At 46.0% G+C, this 26,000-nt stretch overlaps 1 protein-coding gene across 1 annotated transcript in view; it reads right to left on the bottom strand.

The window, feature by feature from the left end:
- Positions 1–17,753, bottom strand: part of LOC144124680 (arylsulfatase B-like) — a 107,033-nt gene extending 89,280 nt beyond the window's left edge. The window contains exon 1 of the mRNA XM_077657512.1: positions 17,403–17,753. Within this exon, the coding sequence (XP_077513638.1) occupies positions 17,403–17,470 (68 nt within the window). The 5' untranslated portion in view covers positions 17,471–17,753. The remainder of the gene's footprint in view (positions 1–17,402) is intronic.
- Between the last annotated feature and the right edge of the window lie 8,247 nt (positions 17,754–26,000).

Here is a 26,000-nt window from a genome sequence, read left to right as displayed (position 1 = left end):
GAAAAACGTAGCAAGCTAAGCTAGCTCGAGGCAGGACCTTCTACTGTTGCTCGAACTCTCACCATTAACCCCATTTATCTTCATTATACGGCGCGTGCAAACTACGTCAGCGACGTTCGCACTGCCAGTCGGGTGCATGCGATGCTATGCGCTCCAAAGAGCGTCAAGAACGAAACAGACCTCAGTGCTGCTGGCGCACATCACTTTGGACGATATAGGAATCAGTTCAGGAGACGCTGCCGAAAAACACTGCACTTGACTCTGTTACCGTTAGTAGACATACAAGTGGTCAGTTCAAACGAGCCGAGTTCAGGGCAGTAACGATCCGCGCATATCACAGGTCAGCCAGAAAAAGAGTGATGTATTCTACAGCAAAGTAGCTGTCATGCCGGACGAAGCACCGTGCAGCACGGCGAATGTTTGTGCGTACGTGCAGCGCACCGGATACCAGCGTTAAAAAGCACAAGAAAAGAGCTTGTAAACTACACCATTATATGAAATGGCTTTCCTACGTACCGGTAGTGCTTATTGACATTTTCCAGCTTGTGCCCGATCTGTTTTGCTGAATACGGCCCTTCGTCTGCCGGCATTCCTGCGTTCTGGGAGTCCGCCATGGCGCTGCATATTTTCGAATTGTGCGTATTTGACCGCAGAGCCGAGAGATTGTCCTCCCAGATGCGTATCAGTGCCTCTCTTGTGGCAACAGACCAGTTCACACACTTCTGTTCACTTGATGTGGCAGCGGGCATCGCGGGCTCAGCCGACATGGTGGCAGCCATTTTGTCAGTTAGGCGCTTGACTGAGGTAGCCAACCTCAGTTACCGATAACCATGGTTAGTGGCATAACTGCGGTTAGGCTCTCCGTCTTACAGCGCACAACTGTGGTTATTATTAACTGAGGCAAAGTTAACCGCGGTTAAGTCGGCCGTGTTATTAGGGTATGAGTAGTCTTAGGTGTTTCTGCCGAATTTTTTTCTTTGGGGGGGGGGGGGGGGGGCGGGGGTGTTCGTTTGAGTAAGGTACTTTCCTCATTAGACGTTTTCATCATACCGGAGACGTACTAGGGGAGACGTGTGCCGGTTACCGGACGACTCCTGCGCACACGCAGTGACATGGGTGCTGGCAGCAGGCGCCACTGCGTGTGCGTAGCCGTCGTCAAGTCAATCGGTTTACGTTTCCGCTAGTACGTCTCTAGCATGCTTAAAACGTCTAATGATTCGGCATTCATAGCGAAATCCTCCTAGTCTGCCCTTAAGACGAACAAAAGCAGCCAAACTTTCGCAGTCACGCTACTGGTAGCGCTGTCTCGCTACGGTGGAGGCTGTGGTGATAGAGCGCTGGTTTATCCCATAGCCGCGGGATGGCGCCGCATTTGCCTTTGCTGTGAAAGTTTAAAGAGTAATGCTGACCGAAAATGTAAGTTCCACACCCAAATGCAGTACGATTAACACTAACCATTAAATGCAATTTCTATGTGTGAAATACGAGCCTCGAACCGCGTGCTCGGAAGTTAAGGCCAAGCCTTTCTTGAGGAAGCTGGCCCAAAGGAAGCGCGCCTATTGCCGACAGTTTTCTGAAGTCGGGGCAATGCAGCTTTGGCATTTAAACGTCCCCTCCTTTTGCATACGCGTGCTTTGTTCGCAGCAGCCACGCTGAAATTCGTAATGGGTTTGCGTATTCGCTACGGGAGAGGCTTTGCTCTGCCCAACCGTTAATTCCGAAAGTTGGAGGGTAGTACAGTGGTGCCCTGTTAATATGGACGACTCGAATTATGAACAGCTTTTCAGGGTACCAAACTCTATCAGTGTATTTGCGCCTCGCTAATATCGAAACTCGCAGTTCGGACAATGGACAGGGTGAAAATGCACGGAGACCATTGGAACCCATGTATTTTTGTCTCGTTAATATGGACAGCGATGAGAACAAAATCTTGAGGGCCTCTACCAGATGTTCCGCGCCTTACAATTTGAGTACAGAACACCAGCGAAAGGTAGGCAAATTTGCAAATGCTATAGCAGTTGTAATTTCTGCTCGTGCATGGTGTCATGCTTTACAGTGGGAAGGTACCATGTCGACGCACCTTACCGTTTGCCACATTGGATGACTGTTCGCGAAAAAGAAATATCGGTATGCTCCATTGAAACCCACATTCAGCAGTTGTCAGCCGAGTGAGTACAGAGTTTTTGGGATGTGAACAGTTGCGGTAGGAGATACTTCATCACATGAACAGGCACCATCATCCGTCTCATTAACCAGTAGGCGCCTCAAACTTGCTTCAAACTAAACGGTTTGATTTTGAAAATAATGGCGACCAGAATAATTCACCTAAGCTGCTAAGACTGCCCGATTTCCACTTCACTGCCCGTCACTGTGCTCAGACGGATTCTGTAATCATAAAACCATTTTTCAAAATATTTGTTTTTGTTTTTATTTATCATTCGTTACTACGGACTACTCGCGTTATAGACACTTTTGCTTGGGACTCAAAGTGTCCACATTATCGAGGCACGATTGTATGTGAACTCGGTAATGAGAAATTCTGCCGGCCAATCAAGAACACTGAGCCGAATGGCCAGTCGTTCGTGCAGTTGATGGTGTCAGTCCGAGGATAAGCACACTCTTTAAGCAGAGATGGTGGCACATAATGCTAGTTTATTATTTGTGTTCTTCGTAAGCTAATGGGCATGTTACTGATGTCTTGGTCAGGTGTCATGACAAGAAGGAACAAGGATGCGTACTCTGAAGTCTAAAATATTTTTGTATTCTTACAATGAACAGTGTATTGAATATTCAGCAAAAGAAGTGATAAATTCTACAGATGAGCTGGTTTCATGATTGGAACGTACTATGCGTCTCAAAATGGCTATGGCCAAATTAGATCCAAAATTCATTTTACAATTGGAAAAGGCCCTTCCTTAATTCATTTTCTTAACTTTCGCTGCATGCAGAATCAACGTTCGATTCTTCGCGCCCTGTGCTAATTTGTCACCTCATTTCTTGTGTCAAGCTGCGCAAAACGAAAAGATATCCATCTGTTCTCCACACTACCCCAAACCCCCTCCTCGCCGCTGGCCGCCGTGGCTAGTGTCACTCGATAAATATATCGAGTAGGCGTGTCGGCGCAAGTCTGCCAGTTGGCTTTTGTACGCACGGCGCAGGAGCGCATGTAAAAGGTCGTGATTAGACCTTTAATGAAGTAGTTCTCTCTCTGAGTGCTATTTATTTTCATCACCTACCGACGAGTCGCTTCTTTTCATTAGAGGCGCCGCGGGTCGCTGGGCAAGCGAGTGAGGACTGGTGGTTGGCTGACGCCTGTGCTGTTCACTCCTTCGTGTTCCTTTCTAAACCTGTAGAACCTTGACAGCACGCATGCGGGGGAGGGGGAGGGCGTTATTGTTATTTTACATTTTCTGCGCGTGTGTGATGAGCTTGTGATTGTAGTATATTTTTAACTATTTGCCGCTGTTATGCATCACTGACTTAAATCTCACCTTCGTCTCTGTTAAAGACTGACGCGTGAGTCACACTGCACGGAATAAAAAGTGCTTTATTCGAAGAATACCCCCAAGCAGCACACGTAATCGGCACAATATTGCAACAGGATGGTTCCATCCTGGTCCTTTGTAGAGCCAGCCGTTGCCAATACGGTTCGAACTTTGGGCCTGTGCCGCTGCTTAAATAGCTACGGCGGAGCCCAGTTTTCAGCACACCTTGTGATAACAAAAACAGGCACAAAACTGGCGCATGATCTCTTGCGGCACCCCTACGTCACAGCGCGTGATTACACAATCTATCAGACTCTCTACATTCTTTCCCACCCATTTTCGCAGAGCCAGTTGAAGAACCGGCGCGAGAAAAGAGCCGCGCGCACCGCAGATATGCTGCAGCGCCCAAAAAGATGCTGCGACTACGTAGAAATGAAATCAGCAGCAATAAATACTGTTATTAGCTGATCAAAACCCAAACGACATACGCGCATCGAGTTCCGCGTCAAAGCGAAACTCTAACCAGAGTCACATCACGAACGCTAGGCAGGGCTACAGCCGGCGGAAGTGACGTCATGTCTTGTGACTGCATTCTGGGCGTCATCTGCTCGAGTGCTTCTACAACGTGTCGTTTGGCAATGCGCTTCCCGGTGAATTAAGAATAACTCGGAAAAGAGCGAACCTCATCGGGAACGGCGAAAACGAAAGTTACAGAGGAGCACCTCTCGATAGTCCGGGCTGGGCAGAACAGTCATCTCTGTCCGAACAGAACACAGACGAATGGATGCCATAATTTCACGCAAAGCTGTGTCTTGCATCCACAAAGTCAAGTGTCGATGTTGCCGAATCGCAAGACCACCCCGCTGCTGAGCAGGCTCAGTCGGAGACGAGGACGCCACCTCTGGCGCCATTCTCGGCGTGATCGGTTCGAGTTCACAGGCTTAGCATGAAGTTCAAAAATACTCTCTCCTGTACACTGACAAAAAGAAACTGAATCCCGTACTTAAGTACAAGTCTTTCGCAACCTACTGGACGGCGCTACTTGTCCAGAAGCGTCCCGGATGGCGGAAAACGAGTCATTTCGCGCCATCGTTCAGACTGAAAGATGTAAGCAAAGACTTTGGCAATGTTCGAGGTTACAGCAGAAGGATCAGCATTTGGCTTGGTTAGTGTTTTATAAGATTGTTTTGGAATGTAATATAACATAGTGCTGTAACTGCTTCGACACCATGGCTAACTATGTGGTATGGTGGTGAAACCTTCTGTCTGCGAAACGAGCAAATTCGCGAAGATAGGTTGACCAGAAAAGAAGCTCACTGCCCACTTTCTGGTGATACTACAGCGGCGGCCTATTGGTTTAGGCTTCCGCCTCGCATGCGGGAGGTGCGCGGTTCGAACCCCAGTGCCGCAGGTGATACAATGGGTACAACCGGTGATACAATGGGTACAAGGTTTCCCCTGGCCTAGTGCTCGGCTTCGTTAGAGTGAAATGCTTTGGGAGTTGGGTGTTTGAACCACCATGCAAACAAGAAAAAAAAAGCCTTGTACCATGGCGCTCTTTCGCCACAGATGCCCTTGCGTCATTAAAATTAATCGGTATCTTTATGGTATTCAATCGGAATATAAGTGATGACAAAAGTCGGTGCATTTTTTCCCTCTTGTCAATAATTCCTGCACACGAGACGCAACAAAATTTACGACTCTTGATATATTTCGACCCTCTCCACTATCAGACGAGGACCAGCGTCTGACGAAAAAATTGGCCGAGGTTCAACACGGCTAAACATAGTTTGCAGAGTAGAAGCTCCAACAGGAGGCAATATGACAGCGTCCGCTACAAGCAACTTCCATCATTCTTCACGCCTCTGCTGCCGCTGCTTCTACAGATGAGCCTCCCGTTCTTCTTCGGTTTCTGCTTCAATCTAATCTTGTTTACTCGCTCTATCCTTCGCCAACCCGCCGCCGCTGTGGCTCAGCGGTTATGGCGCTCGGCTTCTGTTTCGATAGACGCAGGTTCGGTCCCGGCCGTGGCAGTTGAATTCCCGGCCGTGGCAGACGAATTTTCATGGGGGCGAAATTCTAGAGACCCGTATACTGTGGGTTTTCAGTGCACGTTACAGAACTCAAGGTGGTCGAAATTTCCGGAGCCGCTAATTGCGAAGTATCTCTTAGTCTGAGTCGTTTTGCGACGTTAAACGGTCATAACCCAAAACTTGAACCTTCGCCAGCGCAACGTGTCGACGTTCTTGAACATAAGAATAATCGCATTCGATCAGACGATAAAAAGCCGAAGCACTGGTTCCAGCGCGGGACTCCTCTATGGCTATCTGCGAATATCAAGCAACGCTTCGTGCTTTTTACTGGCTTATCAGATGAACGGCGAGTCAGGTGGTTGAGCGCAACCATGAGATGAGCGTTGCATCGCACTGTCCATTTATTGTTAAAAATCACGTTGTTCAGCGAATACCACCCCCTCCACGCGCCAGAGCTGCGCCGAGGCGCGGCGAGTCGCATGGTGTGACGCCACAGCCACATCCCCGCTCAGCCGCTTGAAGGTAACTCTTCGGAGGGACATAACCTGAGCTTTTGCGTGGGAGAAGAAGAGCGTTTTCAGCTCGTGGGCTTTTTCAGCTCTAGTGCATAATTGGTGGCTCAGCATGGAAGCGACCGCATGAACTGCACATAACCCGCAAGACATCACAGTGTTTTATACCTTGATCAGAGCCCACAAAAATTATACATAGTGCACTTCTATTACGGCGTCAGAAATAAAGCACTAGTACTGCTTGCAAAAAGTAGGCTTGAAAGTCTGTACTCGTCTTCTTCCCTTATAGTCACCTTAACAAGAACTTGATAGAAGAAGAGAGGAACAAAGGAGCTATGGCAGCCTTCCGGTTTTTTTGCTTTGTGCACATTTTTCTGACGCAGCTTTTATGTATTAATCCAAACAAATCCCTTGTGCTTAAATACCATACCGGACGTTTTCCGGCAGAATATTTAAACATAGGCTTTTTCGGCAAAAATAGCGCTAATTTCAGCATAGCATTGTGAGCGGTGCAGTGCATGCATGAATACTCCGTTTCTGAAAAGGCCGAATAAAACAGACACAAATAAAACAGCAGCAGAACGTACACAAACTAAATACTAGTTATCACTACGCGGACAGGCGTATATATCAAACGAGGACGGAACGAAAAGCAGAAAAACAAACAACCTTAAGACTTGATATTCAGTGAGGAAAATACAGCCCATTTTCAAGTATTTCTGGCGTTTCTTTGTTAGGCTTATCGAATGTGCCCTGATCCATGTGTTTGCATCAGTCATGGTGGACGCCCAAACATATTCCCGCTTTTTTTGGCATCACTTTTAATATTAGATTTTGGATTTTTATGGCCCAATGGCATCTATGGAAAAAGAGCGCCATGGCACATGGTACTTTCGATTTCTCAAGGTGGGTTCAAAGACCAATTTTCCAAGCAATTCACCCTAAATAAGCCGAGCACCAGACCAGAGGAAAGCTTGCACCCATTGTATCACTGGTGGGTACCATGCGCTACTGGGGATGGAGCGCCGCACCTCCCGCATGCGAGGCGGATGCTCAACCACTTGGCCACCGCATCATTTGTACTGTCAAGTTAGCGTTTAAGCAAAGGATATGAGGCAAGAACGCACAGCTCTGACACTGCACGGCAAGGCCACCTGGACTACTATGCTCTCGCAGGCATATGTTATTCGCATAATCATTAGTTGTGAACATTCTGTTTGGCTAACATGTTATCTGTTACAGCTGAGGTGCGTTTCGTAGACAAAGTTCAACTCAGATAACGTAGTGCTGCACTTGTCATGTGCAGCGCTCTTCTTGTGTTTTCTTTTCTAATCTGGGCTTCTAGACCACCTTACACCGAGCATCGAATTCGTGAGGCCTCGACGAAACGGCCGACACCCTGAGCTTTTTCGCAACTTTCGTCAGCCTGAGCGAAGCAATGCGAACGTGCGGCAGTGTGAAATGTCTTACTCGCTTCCTCGCCTGTAGTTCCTGCTCTTCTAGCGTCTCCGTCATGTAGACTTGCTTGAGTGAGGACGCAGTTACTTGCGGCAGACTCATTCAATTGAACCTAATGATGAATTGGTCTTTGTAACCACTTGCCTGTATCCATAAACATTCCAGACCAATGCTTTCCTGCATCCTTTGTGTAAAAATTTTCGGAATGGCACTCCTGAAGGAAGAATGTTTGTTAGCCCAGCATGCTACTTCAGGTAAGGGTAATGATACCGAATACCTATTGGATGTCAAAATATAAGCAAACCAACGGTGGGCGTGTTTATAATAAAAACCATAAAATGACTCTACAGGCAGTAAAAAATGATTTCAGAGTTTCGGACCTGCGAGGTTTCAAAATGAATCCATGGCACCGGATACACGGCTCTTGGATATGCGGTGCGTGTGCATAACATAAATTTTGGGAGCAGATGATGGTACGCACTACACTCAAAGGAAGCACATCAATATTAACTGTTGCATCACACTAGTTTTACCATAGGCCTTGATAGCGTGGACTCTATATTGGACTTCTGATCCGCTGGTGATTCATAAAGCAGTTGTGTAGAAAGCTACATGTGTTTGCCAGAGAAGATGGTTTTGCAAGAGCGAGAGGAGGGTTCCCCCAGCTTCTGCGCTCATTTGTGAAAAGCCCAAAGACCGCACATTTCTGTAAAAGGGTTAGAGATCAATGTTCGAAAATGAACGCGCGTGCTGTACTTCAACACTTGGAGTTCTCAAAACATTCCTGCGTTGGGACCATGTCAATTCTAAGCTATTAAAAATGGCAATTCTTACGTCTTCCTTCAGGAATACCAACAACAGAGCTTTCCAACTCAGGATGCAGGAAAGCACCAGTTTTTGGCTTCAAAAAAAAAAAACCCCGTAAAGTTGCAACTCAAACAAGAGAGCTTTAAGGCCACTGAGCTTCCTCGGCGGATAGTTTTTTTTAAATGAAGCAAAGACATCCTGACCAAGGTAAGTCTACAGAACGGGCACGGGAGGCTGAGAAGAAGGCAAGATGTATGAGAGCGTCGCACGTTGTTTCGTCGACACCTCAGAAAACTTAACAGTATGTGCACCATGGCCAACAACAATAATTCGATATTAAATAACAAAAAGAAGACAAAAACAGACGAGCGTAGAATACAAGATGCGCAGAATTTGTTGAAATGTAACATACCAAATTCCTCTAAGCTTTGACAGGTTACGAGAAGAAAGATATGCCTCTCATAATGGTACTTACCAGACAAGCATACGACACACTGTCATATCTACCCATGCGTGCCTTGCATCAATTTGCTTTCCAACATAACAGTGTAAGCGGGTATGGGAACAAAAAGAGAGCTCGAAATTCTCAATGTGTTCTCATTGATTGAGAAGAAAACGTCTGCTCGTGCACCTTGAATGACACTTATATCAGAAGAGAGAGTCTTAATTTTCTGAGTAAATGTGAGTTTTCTATCGCATTTCCGTCCTCCACACATGGTGAAAATCACGACCACCAGCGGACACCTGGGATAAAAGAGGGACTAGTGGAGAGCAGACCTTCAGTTTGCACGGCAACTACAGTGGCAGCAGCCCTTTGAGATGTTGGAATTGTGTATTTAGTTATGTGATAAAGTCAGCGCGAAATCTGCACGAGGTATAGAAAAAAAGAGATATGACCTAGCTTCAACAGCGCTGTTGAAAGTCTTATGTGTCTTTTCTTCTTCACCTGATCGGGGTTCGTGTTGACTGTTTCACATCATGCAGCCCCAACTAGCCCGGAAACACGCACTCCGGAGCAGAATTAAGGCGAAAGCATTTGATGGATCATGCTCGCGACCGTGTCCGTCCGTGCGTCCTTCCGTTATGCTCTTCAGCAACTCAATAAGAAAAAAAAAACTTTGTGCATGATGGGATTCGAACCACCAACCTTCTGTTCCGCAGCCGAACGACTATGCTCCTTCCTGTCAACTCATGTGTAGTTCTCCCTGTCTAGGACGCTGGAGAGAGTTTGCGGAAAAGCGTCGAACCAGACGAATGCCTCCCAAACGCCATCCAAGGGTGCCCATCTTGATCTATAGCGCGATTAAGGACGCGTTCAATTGTTATCTTCCTCTGGCCAGAGTGTTTTTGTTGTTGAACACGAGCCCATTAGTTCATGCCTTGTATGCCGATTCCGTTTATGTTTGTATTTTGTAAGATTGGAAGATGTATATGTTATTCTTTTCCAATAATGAATGTCAGTTGAAGTCAGCGCTTGTGTCGTCCATTCTCTTCTTTTGTTCGCGGTTCCAGCGCTGTTGTGAATAATGTAGATACCTACGTACGGTCTTGTGCCGTTTCCTAGCAATCCTAGCTTACCCGAGTTGCCCGGGTAAGCTCGGGTACGTTCGATAGAGCTTCGCGCTAGCTGCGCGTGAGGTTGCTTGGGAAGAGCAGCAAGAGTCGCACAATCTCCACTGGCGGCTGTGACTGTAACAGCCATCTGCCATTGCAGTGGCGCATCTCTTAACTTCTCCGCCACCGCGTTGGTAATAGTAAGCGGACACGCCGTCATGCATTAATGTTAAGTAGACAATAACCAAATCTGCGTGTATTGGCATTTAGCGACAAAAAATATCACGTCATACCCTTCAGATGGAGCTTAAATGCCCCCTCCAATTGAAGAATCATAAGCATCATCATCAACCTGACTACACGCACTGCAGGTCAAAGGCCTCTCCTATGACTCTCCAATTAACCCTGCCCTTTGCCTGCTGCGCTCACCCTATGCCTACGAACTTCTTAATCACATTCGCCCACCTAACCTTCTGCCGGCCTCTGCTATGCTTGCCGTCTCTTGGAATCCACTCTGTAACGCTTAAGGACCAGCGGTTACCTTGCCCTCGAATCCCATGCCCTGCCCAAGCCCATTTCTTCCTCTTTTTGATTTTGACAAGGATGTCATTAACCCGCTTTTGTTCCCTCACCCACTCTGCCTGCTTCCGATCTCTAAACGATACTTATAATTTCTCTTTCCATGGCTTGTTGCGGTGTGCTTAACTTAAGCTGAACCCTTTTCGTTGGCCTCCACGTTTCCGCCCCCGCAGGTGAGTACCAGTAAGATGCAGCTGTTGTACACTTTTCTCTTGTGGGATATTGGTAAACTGCTATTCATATCTTAGAGAACCGAGGTTCTGTCGAGACTCTTGGCCCTGGTCCAGAGAGCACGAGCAGCAGCGGCGGCCAATGTCACTCCAGAACAGTGACTGCCACCCAGCGCAACAACCATCCCTACCTTCCCATTTCCAATTTAGTGCAGTGCAGCTATAAATGCTTTCTCGTTCTCCTTTACGATACTCAAATCTTTAAAATGCAACTCCTGCTTAGCGCTCACCACCAGTAGCTTGTAAATAAATAAGCATCATTATCATCATCTTGGTGCAAGTATGCTCCACGTTCGGGCAGTTCTCAGGCCTCCGCTCAAGGAATTGCTAAATTGCTGCCAATGTGCTCTCGCCAATTGTATACTATTGGTGAGAGCAAATTGGCAGCAATTTAGCAATTCCTTGAGCGGAACCCTGAGTACTGCCCGAACGTGGAGCATTTTCAAGGCACTCCTGGACCCGACTAAAACCAAGTCGGAGAACAACAAGGCCATACAGAGTCTGGTTCACCAGTTCCAGGGTCCAGAGTATGAGCTCATAGCCAGCAGCCTACACGGAGTGCTACAAGGGGCAAGAAAATTCGGATCCGGAGAGGCCTATAACCAAAGAGGAAGTCTACGCAGCAATAAGAAATACCACTAGGAATGCGGCTGCAGGCGCAGTCAAGATAAAGGACGCGCTGATTCGCAACCTCAGTGATGAGCTGGTAGTCGAACTTACTGACTACCTCAACAAGCACTGGGCAGCGGAGACAGTACCCGAGGAGTGGAAACATTCGGAGGTAGTGATGATTCCAAACCTGGGCTAAAAAACGGAAAGTAGAAAATCTTCCTCACGTTATGCTTAGGCAAGCTATACGAGCGGGTGGTTACAATGAGGCTGCAAAATTATACGGAGGACAACGAGCTGTACTCCCACAGCATGTTTGGATTCCGCGCTAAATTATCGACGCAAGACGTGCTCCTCCAGCTCAAGGAGGAGGTGCTCAGCAACGTTGCGCGGAGCGGTGAAAACGCCATCATGGCCCTGGACATTAAAGGAGCCTTCGACAATGTCAGCCACGAAGCCGTCCTCACAGGAATGAATAGTTTGAACTGTGTGGAGAAGGATTCATGGCTACGTCAAGACCTTCCTCTCTAACCTGAAAGCAGCTATCGGCCTGGGAGAAGTCAGATTCGAGAAGTTTCGCACCCCAAACAAAGGAACTCCTCAAGGTCGGTCATCTCCCTCATCCTCTTCAACGTCGCAATGATCGGCCTAGCAAGACAACTCGAACAAATAGAAGGCATACGGCACACCATGTACGCGGACGACATTACGGTATGGCTGAACCTGGGATCGCTAAGCGAAAAAGAAGAATGCCTGCGTAGACACCTACGTTAGGGCCAAGGGCTTCGCCTGCTCGACGGAGAAGTCCGAGTTCATAAGGGTGTGGCGAGGCAAATAAAATCGAACGGTCTCTACAACCGATGTACTCAGACTCAACGTATACCTCGAGGGGCAATCCATTCTGGAGAAGATCACCATTCGGATCCTGGGGATGTGGCTTCAGTCCAATCAGCGGTGCAATCATACTCTAACACTGCTGAAGACCACCACCATGCAGGCGACCGGTATGATCAGCAGGGTATCGAGCAAGAGACACGGTATGAAAGAGAGCGATACACTTAAGCTAGTGAGGAGCTTCGTGATTAGCAGAGCAGTGTATATATAGCCTTCCCTACCACAACTGCATCAAGCAAGAAGAACAAGCGGACGTCATACTGCGAAAGGCGTACAAAACTGCGCTTCACCTGCCGCAGTGCACATCGACCGAGAAACTGCTAGCCGTGGGACTGCACAATACCGTCAGACAACTGAGAGAAGCACTACTATGCTCCAGGCACGTAGGTTGATGCAGACCCCCACGGGAAGGGTGCTCCTGCGAAGATACTGTGGCGGCAACATGATCCAAGAGATCGAAAGTACCGAAGACATTCCGGACAAGTATCGCAGTACACTCCGAGTCGCAACGATACCCAAGAATATAGACCCGAACCTGCACAAGGCCCGTAGAGAAGCAAGAGTGGAGTACGTGCAGAGAACCTTGGCAAACAAGGACAACGCAAGGTATGCGGACGCGGCAACATTTGTCAAAGACAGAAGACAAAGCAGCTGAGCGGTGGCGTCGGTGGTTAATTCGGACCTCAAGGATCACTAGCGCATCACTACTGGACTGCACGGTTGTCGAGGCCGAAGAGGCATCTGTAGCTCTGGCAGCACTGGAGGGCTACTGATCTGGCAGGTCGCTAACAATAATAGCAGACTCTCAAGCAGCATGCCGTAATTATACAAGCGGTAGAATTGAGAGCACAGCACGCCACATACTCTGCTCAAGTGACCCAGGAAACAAAGTTAAGCATACCATAATCTGGGTACCAGGGCACACTGGTATAACAGGGAACCAAGAGGCGGATGTGATAGCTCGAGGGCATACAATCTGGGCGTCCGACACATCCAGCCTTGAGGAACCAGAGACAGTACCCATGGGCTACTCAGATATCCTAAATTATTATAAAAGGGTCACACTGAAGTATCCACCCCCACGTAAGGATCTAAACAGAGAGGATGCTGTTGCATGGCGACAGCTGCAGACGGGTACTTTCCCGAATCTAAACCTTAGTAAAATGTTCCTTACCCAGTATGAGGCTAGGCGCCCATGGTGCGGAGAGAAACCAGATTTATACCACATATCATGGGCCTGTCAAAAGATTCAGCCCCCAACTGTCAATACAATGAAAAACTTGAGTGCAGAACAGTGGAAAAGTATGCTTTCCAGCGTAAGCTTGAAAGGCCAAAAGTGCCTAGTAGAGCTAGCTCGTTAGATGGCCATACTCCGTGTAGCCTTGGACTAGGGCAACAACCCTGTGAAGGAAGACGGAAGACTCCAACGGAAGATGAAAGACACCGTCTGAAGCCACGAAGATCCGTTTTCTAGAGCTCAATAAATGTTTTTCCGATTCTGATACCGAAGTTCCTTCAGCTTATAGTAGCAGATTTTTTCACTCTTGCGGAAAAAAAGCTATTCAGGCACCTTTTCCACATGCTCGCCAAAGAAATTGTCCGCTCTAATCCTATTAATTATGACAAATCACGAATTTCTATTTCCTTAGTAAATAATGAGAGGAAACGCACTACCTTCTATTTGTGCGACACTTGACACCGTACCCCTCAGTAAGCTCATCTCTTAGCTCCAAAGCAATGGTATCCCTGCTTACCTTGTTAATTCGATTAACACCTACCTGAATTGCATGTAACGAGAGGCAGATCGATTCGCCTCAGATCTACTGCGCTTAGTTGTACATCTGGTGTGCCTCTGGGCCCCTTTGGGTCACCGTTATTTTTCAACTTTATGTTAATAGCACACCAGCCACTATTTCTAAGGATGTTTCAATGGGACTTTTGGCTGACGTCTCCAATCTTTTCAGAGCACAAACGCAGAACCTTGTCATGACATATAACATATCCGCTTCTCTCTCTTCATCAGTAATATGTCTGTTGTAATGCGAAATTAAGCGTACGAAGAACTATCCTCTTGCAAACATCGCGAAAATATTGCTTAGCCCGTTTTTTGACAATTTGCAAAATGATTGAATTGCGGAATGTTACGCATCATAATTATTTCGGGACCATATTGATAAGCGGGCTAAGATGACCAGCCCATATAATAGATATTCGTACCTCCGCATATTCTAACCTGTGTCATCTAAGCGAGAATCTGCAAGTTGCTCAAACACTCATTCTCTGTTCCTCGAAAAATCTTCCCGTTCTAAATAATTTCAAGCTAAAGCATCATTAGCATATACGTATTTGGAACGAGGCTCTATCAAGGTTTTTTTTACTTATAACACAACCTTTTGCATCGCTGCCAACCTTTAACTGAGCAGCCAGCCCTCAATGTTCGCCGGAAGGGTTCCAGTTACTTCCTGAAGCGCTGTAGATGAAAGTGGGGCACTGCTCTCCAGCGCTCGTGTCCGTTTCGGTCACGTGACCTTCACGAGCAGATATCGTCTGTGAACCAAAAATCTGAAGCCCCGTTAGACTTCAAATGTCTCCTAAGCGAGCCCAGCGCACAAAATACATTTGCACACAGGTCTGTTTCAAAATTAAGCTGATTTAATCGAGGTTTTCAGACTGTCAAGAGAGCAGTTGCGTGAATGCGATGACTGCGTTCGACGACAGCGTCCCTGATGCGTATTCGCATGTGTTACGGTTCTGCCTTTCGGCGTGAAACTTCGACGGATATACCACCAGAACGCGCAGAAAGTTCCATCTAATATGTCATGCCGAACTGGAATCAAGCGCTGGCTCTGTAGAAAGAACTCTACTGACAGCATCGAACAGGTGTTGAATATGACTTCAGTGTGCGCCTCGCATGTTGTTTTTGCGTATTATTTCTTATTCTGTCAAAGAATAGCTCTAGGTTAGGATCATTTATTGCATAAATTGAGGTTCTATTATTTGCGTGGTATGATTTCATTGAGCACACCCTATATATTTCCCTCGACAATACGAATGATTGCCTAGGAGGTGGCAAGCGATGTATTTTTTCTTTTTATTTACTTGTGAGGCGTTCTTAAGTGAAGGGTGTTACCTTGTGCCGCAGTTTTACATTAAGCGCTGCTCCAATTTATTTGCCGGAAAAAATACAAACCTTTTCATTTATTGGCAGCCCTTCTGATGAGAGCGCTGCTTTGCGCTCTTTTCGAATTCAGTAATAACCTTTTGTACGCCTGGTCCAGTTACATGAAACCCAACTGCAGGATGGGTCTCTAAAGCAGGAGGCATGCTGCTCTATCTTGTACCGGCAATAAAGGAATTGTGCCGTTCCGAGGTATTTCCTCCCATAGCGCACGGCAACAGTCCTTGGGAAGCTTTTCTGGCCATGAATCTGCTCTAGAAATGCGATCACAGGACAAAGCTGGCGCTCGGGATGCGCTTACGGTCTAAAGCTTGCGAGCGCCGCCAGCGCTGGCGTGTTATTTCACACATCAAAATTTAAAAGCATGCTCCCATACGACTGCTTATGACGTTTCCCACGCAAGATTGCATGCACTCAAGTCATTTCTCTGCGACCGACATTTAAGTGCCATTTTTTGGTAGAACCGAAACTTCGGGACCAACTTTTAGTGGCACCAAGTTAATGCTATTTCCGGAGAGATATTGCAATAAAATACACAGAAGTTTATTTCGGCTCTCATAGGTATATTATCCAGGCTTCCCAGCGGACTGTAATTAATCCATGCTGAACTCGGAGCGACAGTGGTACGTCACGCTCAAGTGCTGCGTCCGACAGCTGTGTCGTGTCCATTTCAGCTGTGCACGTGTTTCGAAATGAGGATGGGAAACGTTATTAAAAAGTAGTGTAAACGTTAAGCTGCTACAAGAAAGCCAGCGGGTGTAAAATTTGCCGCAACCCGGCAATGGGGTGTATTTAAATGTCTGCGCAGCACGGGAGTGGTGCGGTGTGCACGTGAACGCGCATGTAACGCATTTCGTCTACGAACCCCTTGCATTTTAGAAGGAATATCTGCAGCAGAATCAGTGTACGACTCGTCTCGAGCTGCGCAAGCCTTCGCCACCACACTTTGTATTCTATGCAACGCCTGGCAATGGTACTGGCGACATTATACAGGTACTTGAAAAGGAACTACAACCGACCTGAAGCCCCTGCCTTTCAGCAACGGCTTGCCCTGTTCGGTCTGGCCACCTCAACATCACCGTATTCATTATCAGCCTAATAAATGCCCACTGCATCAGCCTGAATAAGATAGTCATAATACTACTACAGCAAACAACTTGCTGCAAGCACTTTAAGTACTTTCGCCTCGTACGGGTGTAATATTATTAGGCAAGCTACCAACTAACTTTACTTGCATGTCAAATTCCAATAAATCAGATATATTTTCAGAGCAAAGCAGTATTTACGCAGACATATGCAAGTGATAAAAGATAATTTTAGACGCAGCCCTTGTCCTCTATCCTTAGATCACTGTGTTAAGATAGCTGCAGCGCACCACACCAACTAGCGCTGAATGTTGCTGCCTGATGACACACTTAACGCTTCTCGACCTCGCGCTTTGGCTCACTTCTTTTCATTTTGGGCATCGTCACAGGATGCTTCTTTCAAAATGGAATATGAAATGCCCCTCGCCTTCCACGTTTATAACAACCTATCAACATATTCACATCGTGGTTGCTCTATGAGATTTTTTTACTTAGCTCTTGCTGGCGTTGGACGTGAAATTGTCCGAAACCAATACATTTATGAACCCGGTGTGGGCGCACTGTTTGAACCGAGAGCTGAGTTTGCATGATCGATGAACACAATTTGGGGAGAGGGGCCCTCGACCACACAATTTGGGAGTGCTCAAATTTTCTAGGGGCGGGCAAACATATTGATAGTAGAGAAGCCTGGGAGACCCTGCTAAGAAGTCCGGACCCTGAGCTCCAGCGCATCACCATCCATATGGTGGAAGAGGCCACTAACAGTCAAGGACTGCCAACCAGCCTCTAACCGCGGGCGTACAACCCCTCGTCTTCCAGGCCTACGTGCCGGGGGCGGGTGAAAATGGTTTTTCTGGTGGCAATAAAAGTTATTCATTCAATCAAAATTCTCGTGAACACACACGCACTCTGTTATGCCATTCGGGGCTGTCAACGCTTTCTCTCAAGTGCGGGATCATGCATTACCCTGCTACTTACCTTCTTTCGCGAAACCACTTGGAATGGCTCCTTTGTCGCAGAGGCTCGTACTGAAAATCGGCACACATCTTGACTTGCTGCCTGGTGGCCACTCGATAGATTTTTATGAAGTTTTGAACCTGTTCCTTGTGTTTCCGGGCGAGGTATCGGTTACAGGCTCGGCAAATACTTTTAAAGGTTGTCGAATAACCTTGGCGCCACGTCCGATTTCACTCAACAATGGCACTCTGGGCAACCGACTCATCGGCATGCGCGGTGTCACACACGACGGACTGTTTTACGCTGCAATGAATATGCGAGGAGTACAACATAAAACTCCGTTTCCTGACGAGGTATGGCCCTTTTAGACGTTTCGCCGGCATCGTTTCCGGCGCTCTTCTGTAGCTCGCGTGGCAGCCACATACAGGCCAGCTGTGCGGCGTTATGTGTTTCACAAACACAGCAGAGCAGCTGCAGCAGGCAGGATGAACGGCGAAAGCTACGTGTAAATCCTTCGTTGTGCCACTCAAGCCCAACGGAGCCCATCGTCCTTGCCGCTGGCTCAGTGCCCTTAGACGATACTTAGAACCGCAGCGCGGTCGTCTCTGTCTTCCTTCAAAGCCCTAGAATAGTGTTAAGTAGAGGTTATGTTTGACAAGTAGTAGAAATGAAATTTGATGTAGCAGCAGTCTATTCAGAGCGACGGCAATGAAAGTTTGTGCAAATATTATGGTCAGGAGGTAGTCACAGGAAAGTTTAAAATGTCTCTAGAAACTGCTGACACTTTCTGTGCATTTATATTGTTCTTTTTCGATATTAAGTTTTGTCTGAAATGCTTCCTAACACAGCTCAGGAATTTGTAGTGCGTTAGGAGGCATGACAGCACCATCGCTGAAAATTTCTTTGTTGAAAGCGTGTCGGTAGTCAGCCGTGAAGAGGCGATGTAATAACTTGGCACGTCAGCACTTCAGTTGGGTGCTGAAGGGTGCCGCTTTCTCCCCACTTTTAATTGTAGTGTAAGGATGCTCGGAGTCTCAGAATAGGGTGAAGCACGATAACGAAAGTTTGTACAGGGGTTGCTCACTTTTCAAGTGCTCTATAAGGGTCATTAAGCAGCATTCGTGGTACGAGCACTCCTAAACTATGTAATGCTTCTAATAATCAGTTTTAACCTAATCCGTACATTTCAGTAAGGGTTGTCGCAGGTACTCCCATAGTCGTTACTCAAGTTAAGTACAAGTCAATTTCCTGCGTTTTTACTGTACATTTCGTGTGAAATGAATATTGCGTACGGAATTCTGGTTTGAACACGATCGCCAAAACTATTACGCCTGATGTATTTATAACCGCAGGATAACGTTGTTTCGCCCACAAAGTCGCTGTATCTGAGTTGAGCCTCACTGGAAAATACCAAACAATTGGTATGCGATTTGTCGCAAACACGCGAATTAATGACGATAAAATACATGTGTGGTTAGACGATCCCTCAAAGCTCCGGCGCAAGTCATCGAGCCCTTGAGAGGCTGAAACTATCGAAGTACGCTACATGGAACGCAGATGACCTCAAATTGTAAATAATAAAGATGAAACTGTGTTCCGCATACTCGTTTCACGAACGTTATTGCTCAAAATAATTGAATAACTTCAGCATTTCAACCATAAACAAAGAGTTAATTACCCATTATTTATTAATATATAAATAAATAAATATTTAATAATTTGTTCATGAACAAATACTACAAACACAGCCGAGCTTTGATTAGGTGGACTACGTGGATACATACCCTTAGGAGGAAACAGAAAAACTGTGACAAGCAAAAAGAATGCTACAGAAAGCATCATAAGTAATAAAATATGCCAATGCGGAAAAAAAAAGATAACATGGACGCAATAAAACCATAAAATCGATTGTAGCACGAGAAAAATAAGATTTATAGGTAGCAGAAAAACTATATCATTGTAAAGCATATTCTAAATAATAACAGTGCAGGAAACACTTGAAGCAGTCATCACGAGTGAGAGTTTTGATTAGGGCATGGCTCTGCCGTGTAGTGCACCTTATAGAAGATAAAATTGCAAGCATGAATTTTACCATAACTTTTGTATAACTGAAAGAGACAGAGAACTGTTGTAGAGAAATGTTGTTTATTCTAATCTGGGTATTATGTTTGTCAGGGTAGGGGTACCAGAGGATAACCACTTAGTATAATGTATGAAATTTTGATTGTGATGCTAAATGTTGAAATGCTACTGTAAATATTCAAATCATGTTGATACATTATTTTTAGTTTGCACTGCCTCACCTGTGGCTGTCTTGCGAACAACTGAGGCAATACGTTGCCTCGGCACCGTGGGCGTAGGGTGCCTCTCAAGCTCCATTCTAGCAGCCTTTTTCCCTGCATCCTCTATCTGCCAATGATACCTGTGCAACTAAGAGCGAGAAATAATCTTCAACTTCAAGTAGGATGTATATAAGCCAAACAGGAGGTGTGAACAGTTTTAACGGTCGTCTGGAAAAAATATAGTTTTTAATTAGCAGGATAAAAGAAGAACTAATTAAGCAGTTAATGTTTCATTCAGGTAATCTGTCTCAAAGTCGTTAGAACGAGATACTCAGTATTCGACATCGAATAAAGTAACGTTTTCATCTGAATGACTAAAGCGGAGCGATGCCTGAAGTGATTAATTTTCATCAACACAGATTTTGTATTTCCATAATAAAAGACTCCGTTGTCTGAAACGCAGTTCGACTTGTTGAAGTGAAAAAAAGCCTTTATAATTTACCGTTACAGTTACTATCTGCAGCGAATGTAGAACGAGATTAAGACGCCATTAAACTGGGACTTCTGGCATAATAGGATCTGCTGGGCGCAAGTAAGGGTATGCTGCAGTTTTATAGGATCCATACAAAAGAAACCATATCTATAATCTGAAAACGGTGAAGTGGAAGTGGTTGGGCCAATTTAGAAGCAAATTTACAACAATATCTCTGAGCACTATATTGAAAAGCCAATCCGTATTGCATGAAGTCCGCACTGAAATGCCTGGATCATTTTTGGTGCCAAAAACTTTATCTCCAGAACTACCCTTGTTTAGCGAAAATTTTTAAACATTTGTGACAGTGATGCACACGAATGCTTGGGAGACTTTCATTAGATCCAATTTTTGCGCACACTGAAATGTTCGAGAATGGTTTTTCTTCGAGGAATTTCGGTTGGAAGTTAGTGCCGAACGCCATGTTCCACTTTTGTACTCACATTCAAGCCTATGAAAATAAGTTGGTCAGTGATTCAGTGCTGCATTATGTTTTGTTGAAATATGTGTGACCTTCAGAACGGGTTTCTTCGTTCTGCTATATTTATTTTGTTTATTTGTCATTGCCATCCCAGTATAGGCCTCAACTGCGTCTGCTGCAGTCTGCGATTAAGAAATGAAGTATAGACGAACATCGTGTTTACAAGCACACGGGGCGCTCGCGGTCGCCGGAGGCGGAAGGGGGCATCGGCTGCGCAGTCTTCTCCATCACTGCACAGTTAGCTTATCGTGCCATTTATAAGCTCTCATCTATGTATAGCTGTCTGTGGTGTCTAGTTGATGAGACCAAATCAGTGAGTAAATGTGGAGCATGCGTCAGCTCTATCAGTTCGGTAAACACCAAGCTGATAGATAGAGGGATTCACAACACATACATTGTGACATTTCCAAAGTATAGCTTCGAAAAGACATACATACTCTACCGAACCCTTCTTCAACGTAGTCTTTAGCGTTAACGAACGATGGGCTTCATGAGTACACTGTGAATGAAAAACAATCTCTGAAGGATTTTGTTACGCGTTTCAACGGGTCCCATTCCCAGCGGGTATCCCCGCCGAGAGCCCAGACAAATATAAATAATCTTGTAAAAAGTTTCTCAAGCACCCTGGGGCTTTCCCCTCCCTTGTTCACTTTGCGTGTATCAAGAAACCATTTTCCTGCCCGATCGTTGTTTTTATTTAATTCATCGCTTTTGAATAGGCGTTTCGCAACTTCAAACTATATTATAGGATGCACTTGGCTTCTTTTCACAAGGGCACGACATCATATCCAGATTGTGAAATAGGGAAACTGCTGTGAAAACGTTTCATTAGATGTAAACCTATTGTGCATAACTCCAGCTTTTTACCTCCACCTAGCGACTGCAGAAACACTGCATTTCACTATCTCAGGTATCCGTGTTGGTGTATAAGAGGCGCGTATACAGACGACTGGGCGCTGTCAAGGTGTAACAATGTTGTTGTGGCGTGCATCTCTGCCGGCAGAATGTGCACTAATGGATGCCATGTAGGGGTGCAGTACGTCTGTTATACCGTCTCCTGCTCGATCACCGAGGGAAAGCGTAATGTATGGGCGAAAGCGTAATAAAAGCGTCATCCATCTGTCCGTTTGTATCACAGTTCCAGCTGCTTTCAGGAGTACGAGGACTGATCGCGTCGTTTCCACGCAGCCTTCGCCACAACTGCAGCAGCGTCACCAGACCTACTTTACGCTAGCATTTCGAGCCTTTAGCGTGGCGGTGCCGTGGCAGCTGCCGGCGGCGCAGCGCGCCGGCGAAACGGAGTGGAGGAGGAGTGAAAAGGGGGAGAGGGTGAATCCCCGTCCAGGGACGAAGGTGAAGAAGGAACGTCCAGCGAAACGCAGCGGCGAAAGACTGACTTTGCAATTCGACTGGGCTAGTTTTACTCGGCCAGCTGTAGCTATCGCGTCACTCCAGGTTTAACCAGAGTAAAGCCATAGCCATTTTGCTAAGCTTTATTAAGAGTTCATCCCATGATTGTGTAGAGAGCGGGGATTGATTGATTTTGTCGACACTCAAAATGGACAACGTTTAGTGCGTTTGCTTCAAGTGTTGCACATTCATAAAAGCCCTGATGCAGTGAAGCTCGCCTTCCGTTGTGGCCTTTATCGTTGTGCCGTGTTTTGCGCAGTGTTCACAAATGTGGTTGATGAGTGAACTGATTTACAAAGCCCTCAACATGTGAGACTGCGTACTACTAACAGCTGAGTGAAGCCGCCGTACTATTTTTAAATTGGAGCTAAAAGTGGATGCAATATGGAAGGGAACTTGAGAGTCTGTGCCGCTGCGGGTCGTCTGCGTCTTTTGTTCCTTCTAAAGTCTGCACAAGCGCCGTCGGAGGAGTTTCCTTTGTGCTCCGTAAGACATTACGCAGTACACGCAGAACGAATCATTCGAAGTGTACTGCTCTTTATAGAGTTGGAGTCGCGTTTCTTAAACTGCCTTTGACCTTGAAAGGGCAGAGCAAACGGCATCGTGCGTAGGACTTCCATGGCTCCGGCTTTACGAGAAGACGCAAGCCCCCTACCGACTAGAAAAATACTAGGAAACATATATGGGTGTTTACGCTTATGCTATAGGTGTTTGCTGTTACGCTTATTTACGCTTGATTCAAACTGCCGCTCCCGTTTAAACTTCACGTGTTGCATCGCATACTATATGAGACTGTAAGGCGTGGAATGGTAATACAAAAATTTAACGCAACCAACGAACTATTCGACTTTTAAGAACCTGAGAAAATTCACTGTTATTTGTATTTGAAATCACGGTAAAGGTTGCGCACCAGTCTATATGTCAGACATTCTGTTAAGACAATTGTTTGAGTTGATTACCTCACATAGGGGGTTTGGACACTCTTTAATGTTTATAATAATAAGCCTTTCCTTTTCGGAGAGCCATTACATGTGTGAATTTGGAAAGCTGCACAAAGAATGACCCCACAAGGTCCTGCATGTTCTTATGTCAATTGTTCGCCGCCGCGGTGGCTCAGTGGTTAGAGCGCTCGGCTGCTGTCCCGAAAGACGCGGGCTCGGTCCCGGCCGCGGCGGTCGAATTTGGATGGAGGCGAAATTCTCGACGCCCATGAACTGTGCGATGTCAGCGCACGTTAAAGAAGCCCAGTGGTAGAAATTTCCGGAGCCCTTCACTACGGCGTCCCTCATAGCCTGTGTCGCTTTGGGACGCTAAACCCCCATATAGCATAAAGCATGCTAATGTTCCTGCACTGATTAATAATCCTGTTTGAAAGATTTGAATAATACGGCAGTCGACACTCAGCGAAACCAAGAACAGCACGGCGAAATAATTCTTTTTTCCTGTACAGCAAAGAAAAATTAGTAGTGTTATCATCTTATGCATGGAAGACAATTGATCAGAAAGTAGAAGAAAAATTACCACATGCCGCTAATCGGATACGAACACAGGATCTTCGTATGTTGTGGATGGTGCTGTACCAATGGGGTATGCTGGCGGGTGTTCAAACTTTCTTTTCAGTCGGTATTTATGTTGCATGTAATCTAACCTTTTGAATTCAGCAGTACCACCCTCGTCCATAATAGCGGACAGAGAATGTCCTCTACTACCGCAATTGTCACGTGAACCACAGTCAGATAGTAAGGAAGACAGCTGTTTAAGACCCCTCTTATGTTACCTATGGAAGCAAGACTGCCGAACCCATGTCCTGATTAAATTATTAACGCGTTAGCGTTAATTGACCAATGTCGCAGAAAAGCTTGTGCCTTCTTCGGCGTCGGCATCAATGGCCACGAGGGAAAAATACACGAAAAATCCCCGGAGAAGGACCCATGATGGTAGATGGGTAAACTAGCTCACGTAACCTTGTAACATCATCACAACCTACCTATCAGATTGTGAGCGAATTGCCCACCGTGGCCGGTGGAAGTTAAATCAATGAGTGGCCGCGAGAAGTTGCCCGGGAATGCTAACCATGGTTTCACAATCCCCATCGGTAGCAGCATGTGCCATGAAGGGAGCCAACAGTTACTGAAGCCAAGGAAAGCACAGGTTTTTTTTTGTGGTATCGACCATGTGAAGTTAGTTGTGTATTCATTCTATGCGTGTAGAAGCCGATACAACCACATGCCGTCAGTGGGATCTGAAAGCTTGACCCCTGTGTGTCCTGCATGGTGCTCTGACAACTTGGCTTCCGTGACTGTTGGGTTCCTTCATATATATGTCATGCCGAGCCCCTCATTTACGTATCCTTCTCATCTTAATCCTTTTTATTTGAAATGTTTCTTTCATTGCTTTCTTTCGATAGAGCAAGTTTTGCGAAAATGGCCTGAGAGGAAGAATATATATCTTATTTACAGAAAACGGAGCAATATCTTTGGATAAATTACTAGTGAGCCAAAAAAAAAACAAATGTGCGTCAAATAACCGTTGGCAAAACTAAAACAAACACGGACCTTGACAACAATGTTTTATAACATATGCTATAAAGACAGATGGGTGAAAACAGGGAACAGGACATTACAGACATTATCAGGGAAGGCTGGCGCCAATAAATTTTGTCATTTGTAAGGGAATCATTTTTGGTGTACATAACTCCAACTTTTGCAGATATCTTTCGCAGCGCAACGAGAGAGGGCAGTGCTGTCTTATCAATCTGTGCCGTTCCGTTACGCTGCAAAAAAGTAGGAGCCAACAAACGAAGCTTGGATTTTTCCTACAAGTACAACAATTTTTGTATATATATATATATCTGTTTCACAGTCCGCTGACCAGGACGAAAAATACTGCACCAAACTTCCAAATAACAATACATTAAAGCGATAAACATTCGTGAGTAGAACAAAGCGATATAGTAAATACCGACGGGCAGCCTTTATTATCGTCCCTTTGTCCGTGAAGCCATCGCGCTCCGTTTCACCGCGAGTGCTATCGCTGCAACGTCCTTCTCTGCAAGAGCGCCTATCGACTGAAGGGCAGACGATAAAAAAACTAGTTTTTAATGCGAAAAAATTCTAGCAGGAGAAAGGAATTTCACACGCTGCCTTCTTCGATTTCTTGGGGAACATTAAAAAAATGACGGGTCCCGTTGCGGCCGCTGGCACAAATTTACTTTCGGCGCCACGCACAGCTGCATGTTCACACCTAAGTTGTTTTGGCTACTACCGGGCGGTCGTTGCTTACCTTCAGTGCCAGCGGAACATAGATATAGATCTAAGGATCTGCAGGGTTTTATCGCGAAGAGCCTCGGTGGTGATCGTTCCGAGCGTGTTCATTTCACCTGCTGCCCACATGGCGGACTCTGGCCTCCAGCTGGCGTACAGCCGCGGACAGAATATTAAGGACCAAGCTTTGGTGCTGTAAATAGAGGATAAAAAGCTAGTCGAGTTGGTTATAATTCATATTGAAACCACGCGAAATACGAAGACAAAGAGCCAGGCAAGATCAACCCTGCGCTGACTAACAACCGAATGCAGCCTATAAATACTGTTAATTCCGAATGAAGCATAATGTTGTTTGTCTGCGCCGCGTTTATCTTTGCTCGCTCTTTGTCCCCGGCTTTCGCGCTGTTGCACTACGTGCTCTGAAAATTTTTTCGCGTTACATAACTAGGATAGAAATAATTACACCCTTTAGGTTGCGACCGCTAAAGCCAATTTTGCGGTTGCTTCTAAAGGCTGTAATCATTTCTGTTCCCGTTGTGCAACGCGAAAGGAGAGTTAAAGCATATAATGCAACAGCGCGAAAGGTAGATACAAAGAACGAGCCAAGATTTGTTCAAGTCAATTTTTCTTGCTGCGTTTGGTGCATGATAG

Source organism: Amblyomma americanum, chromosome 3 (genome assembly GCF_052857255.1).
Source record: "Amblyomma americanum isolate KBUSLIRL-KWMA chromosome 3, ASM5285725v1, whole genome shotgun sequence".
Taxonomy (NCBI): domain Eukaryota; kingdom Metazoa; phylum Arthropoda; class Arachnida; order Ixodida; family Ixodidae; genus Amblyomma; species Amblyomma americanum.
This window is presented reverse-complemented; position numbering and strand designations above follow the sequence as displayed.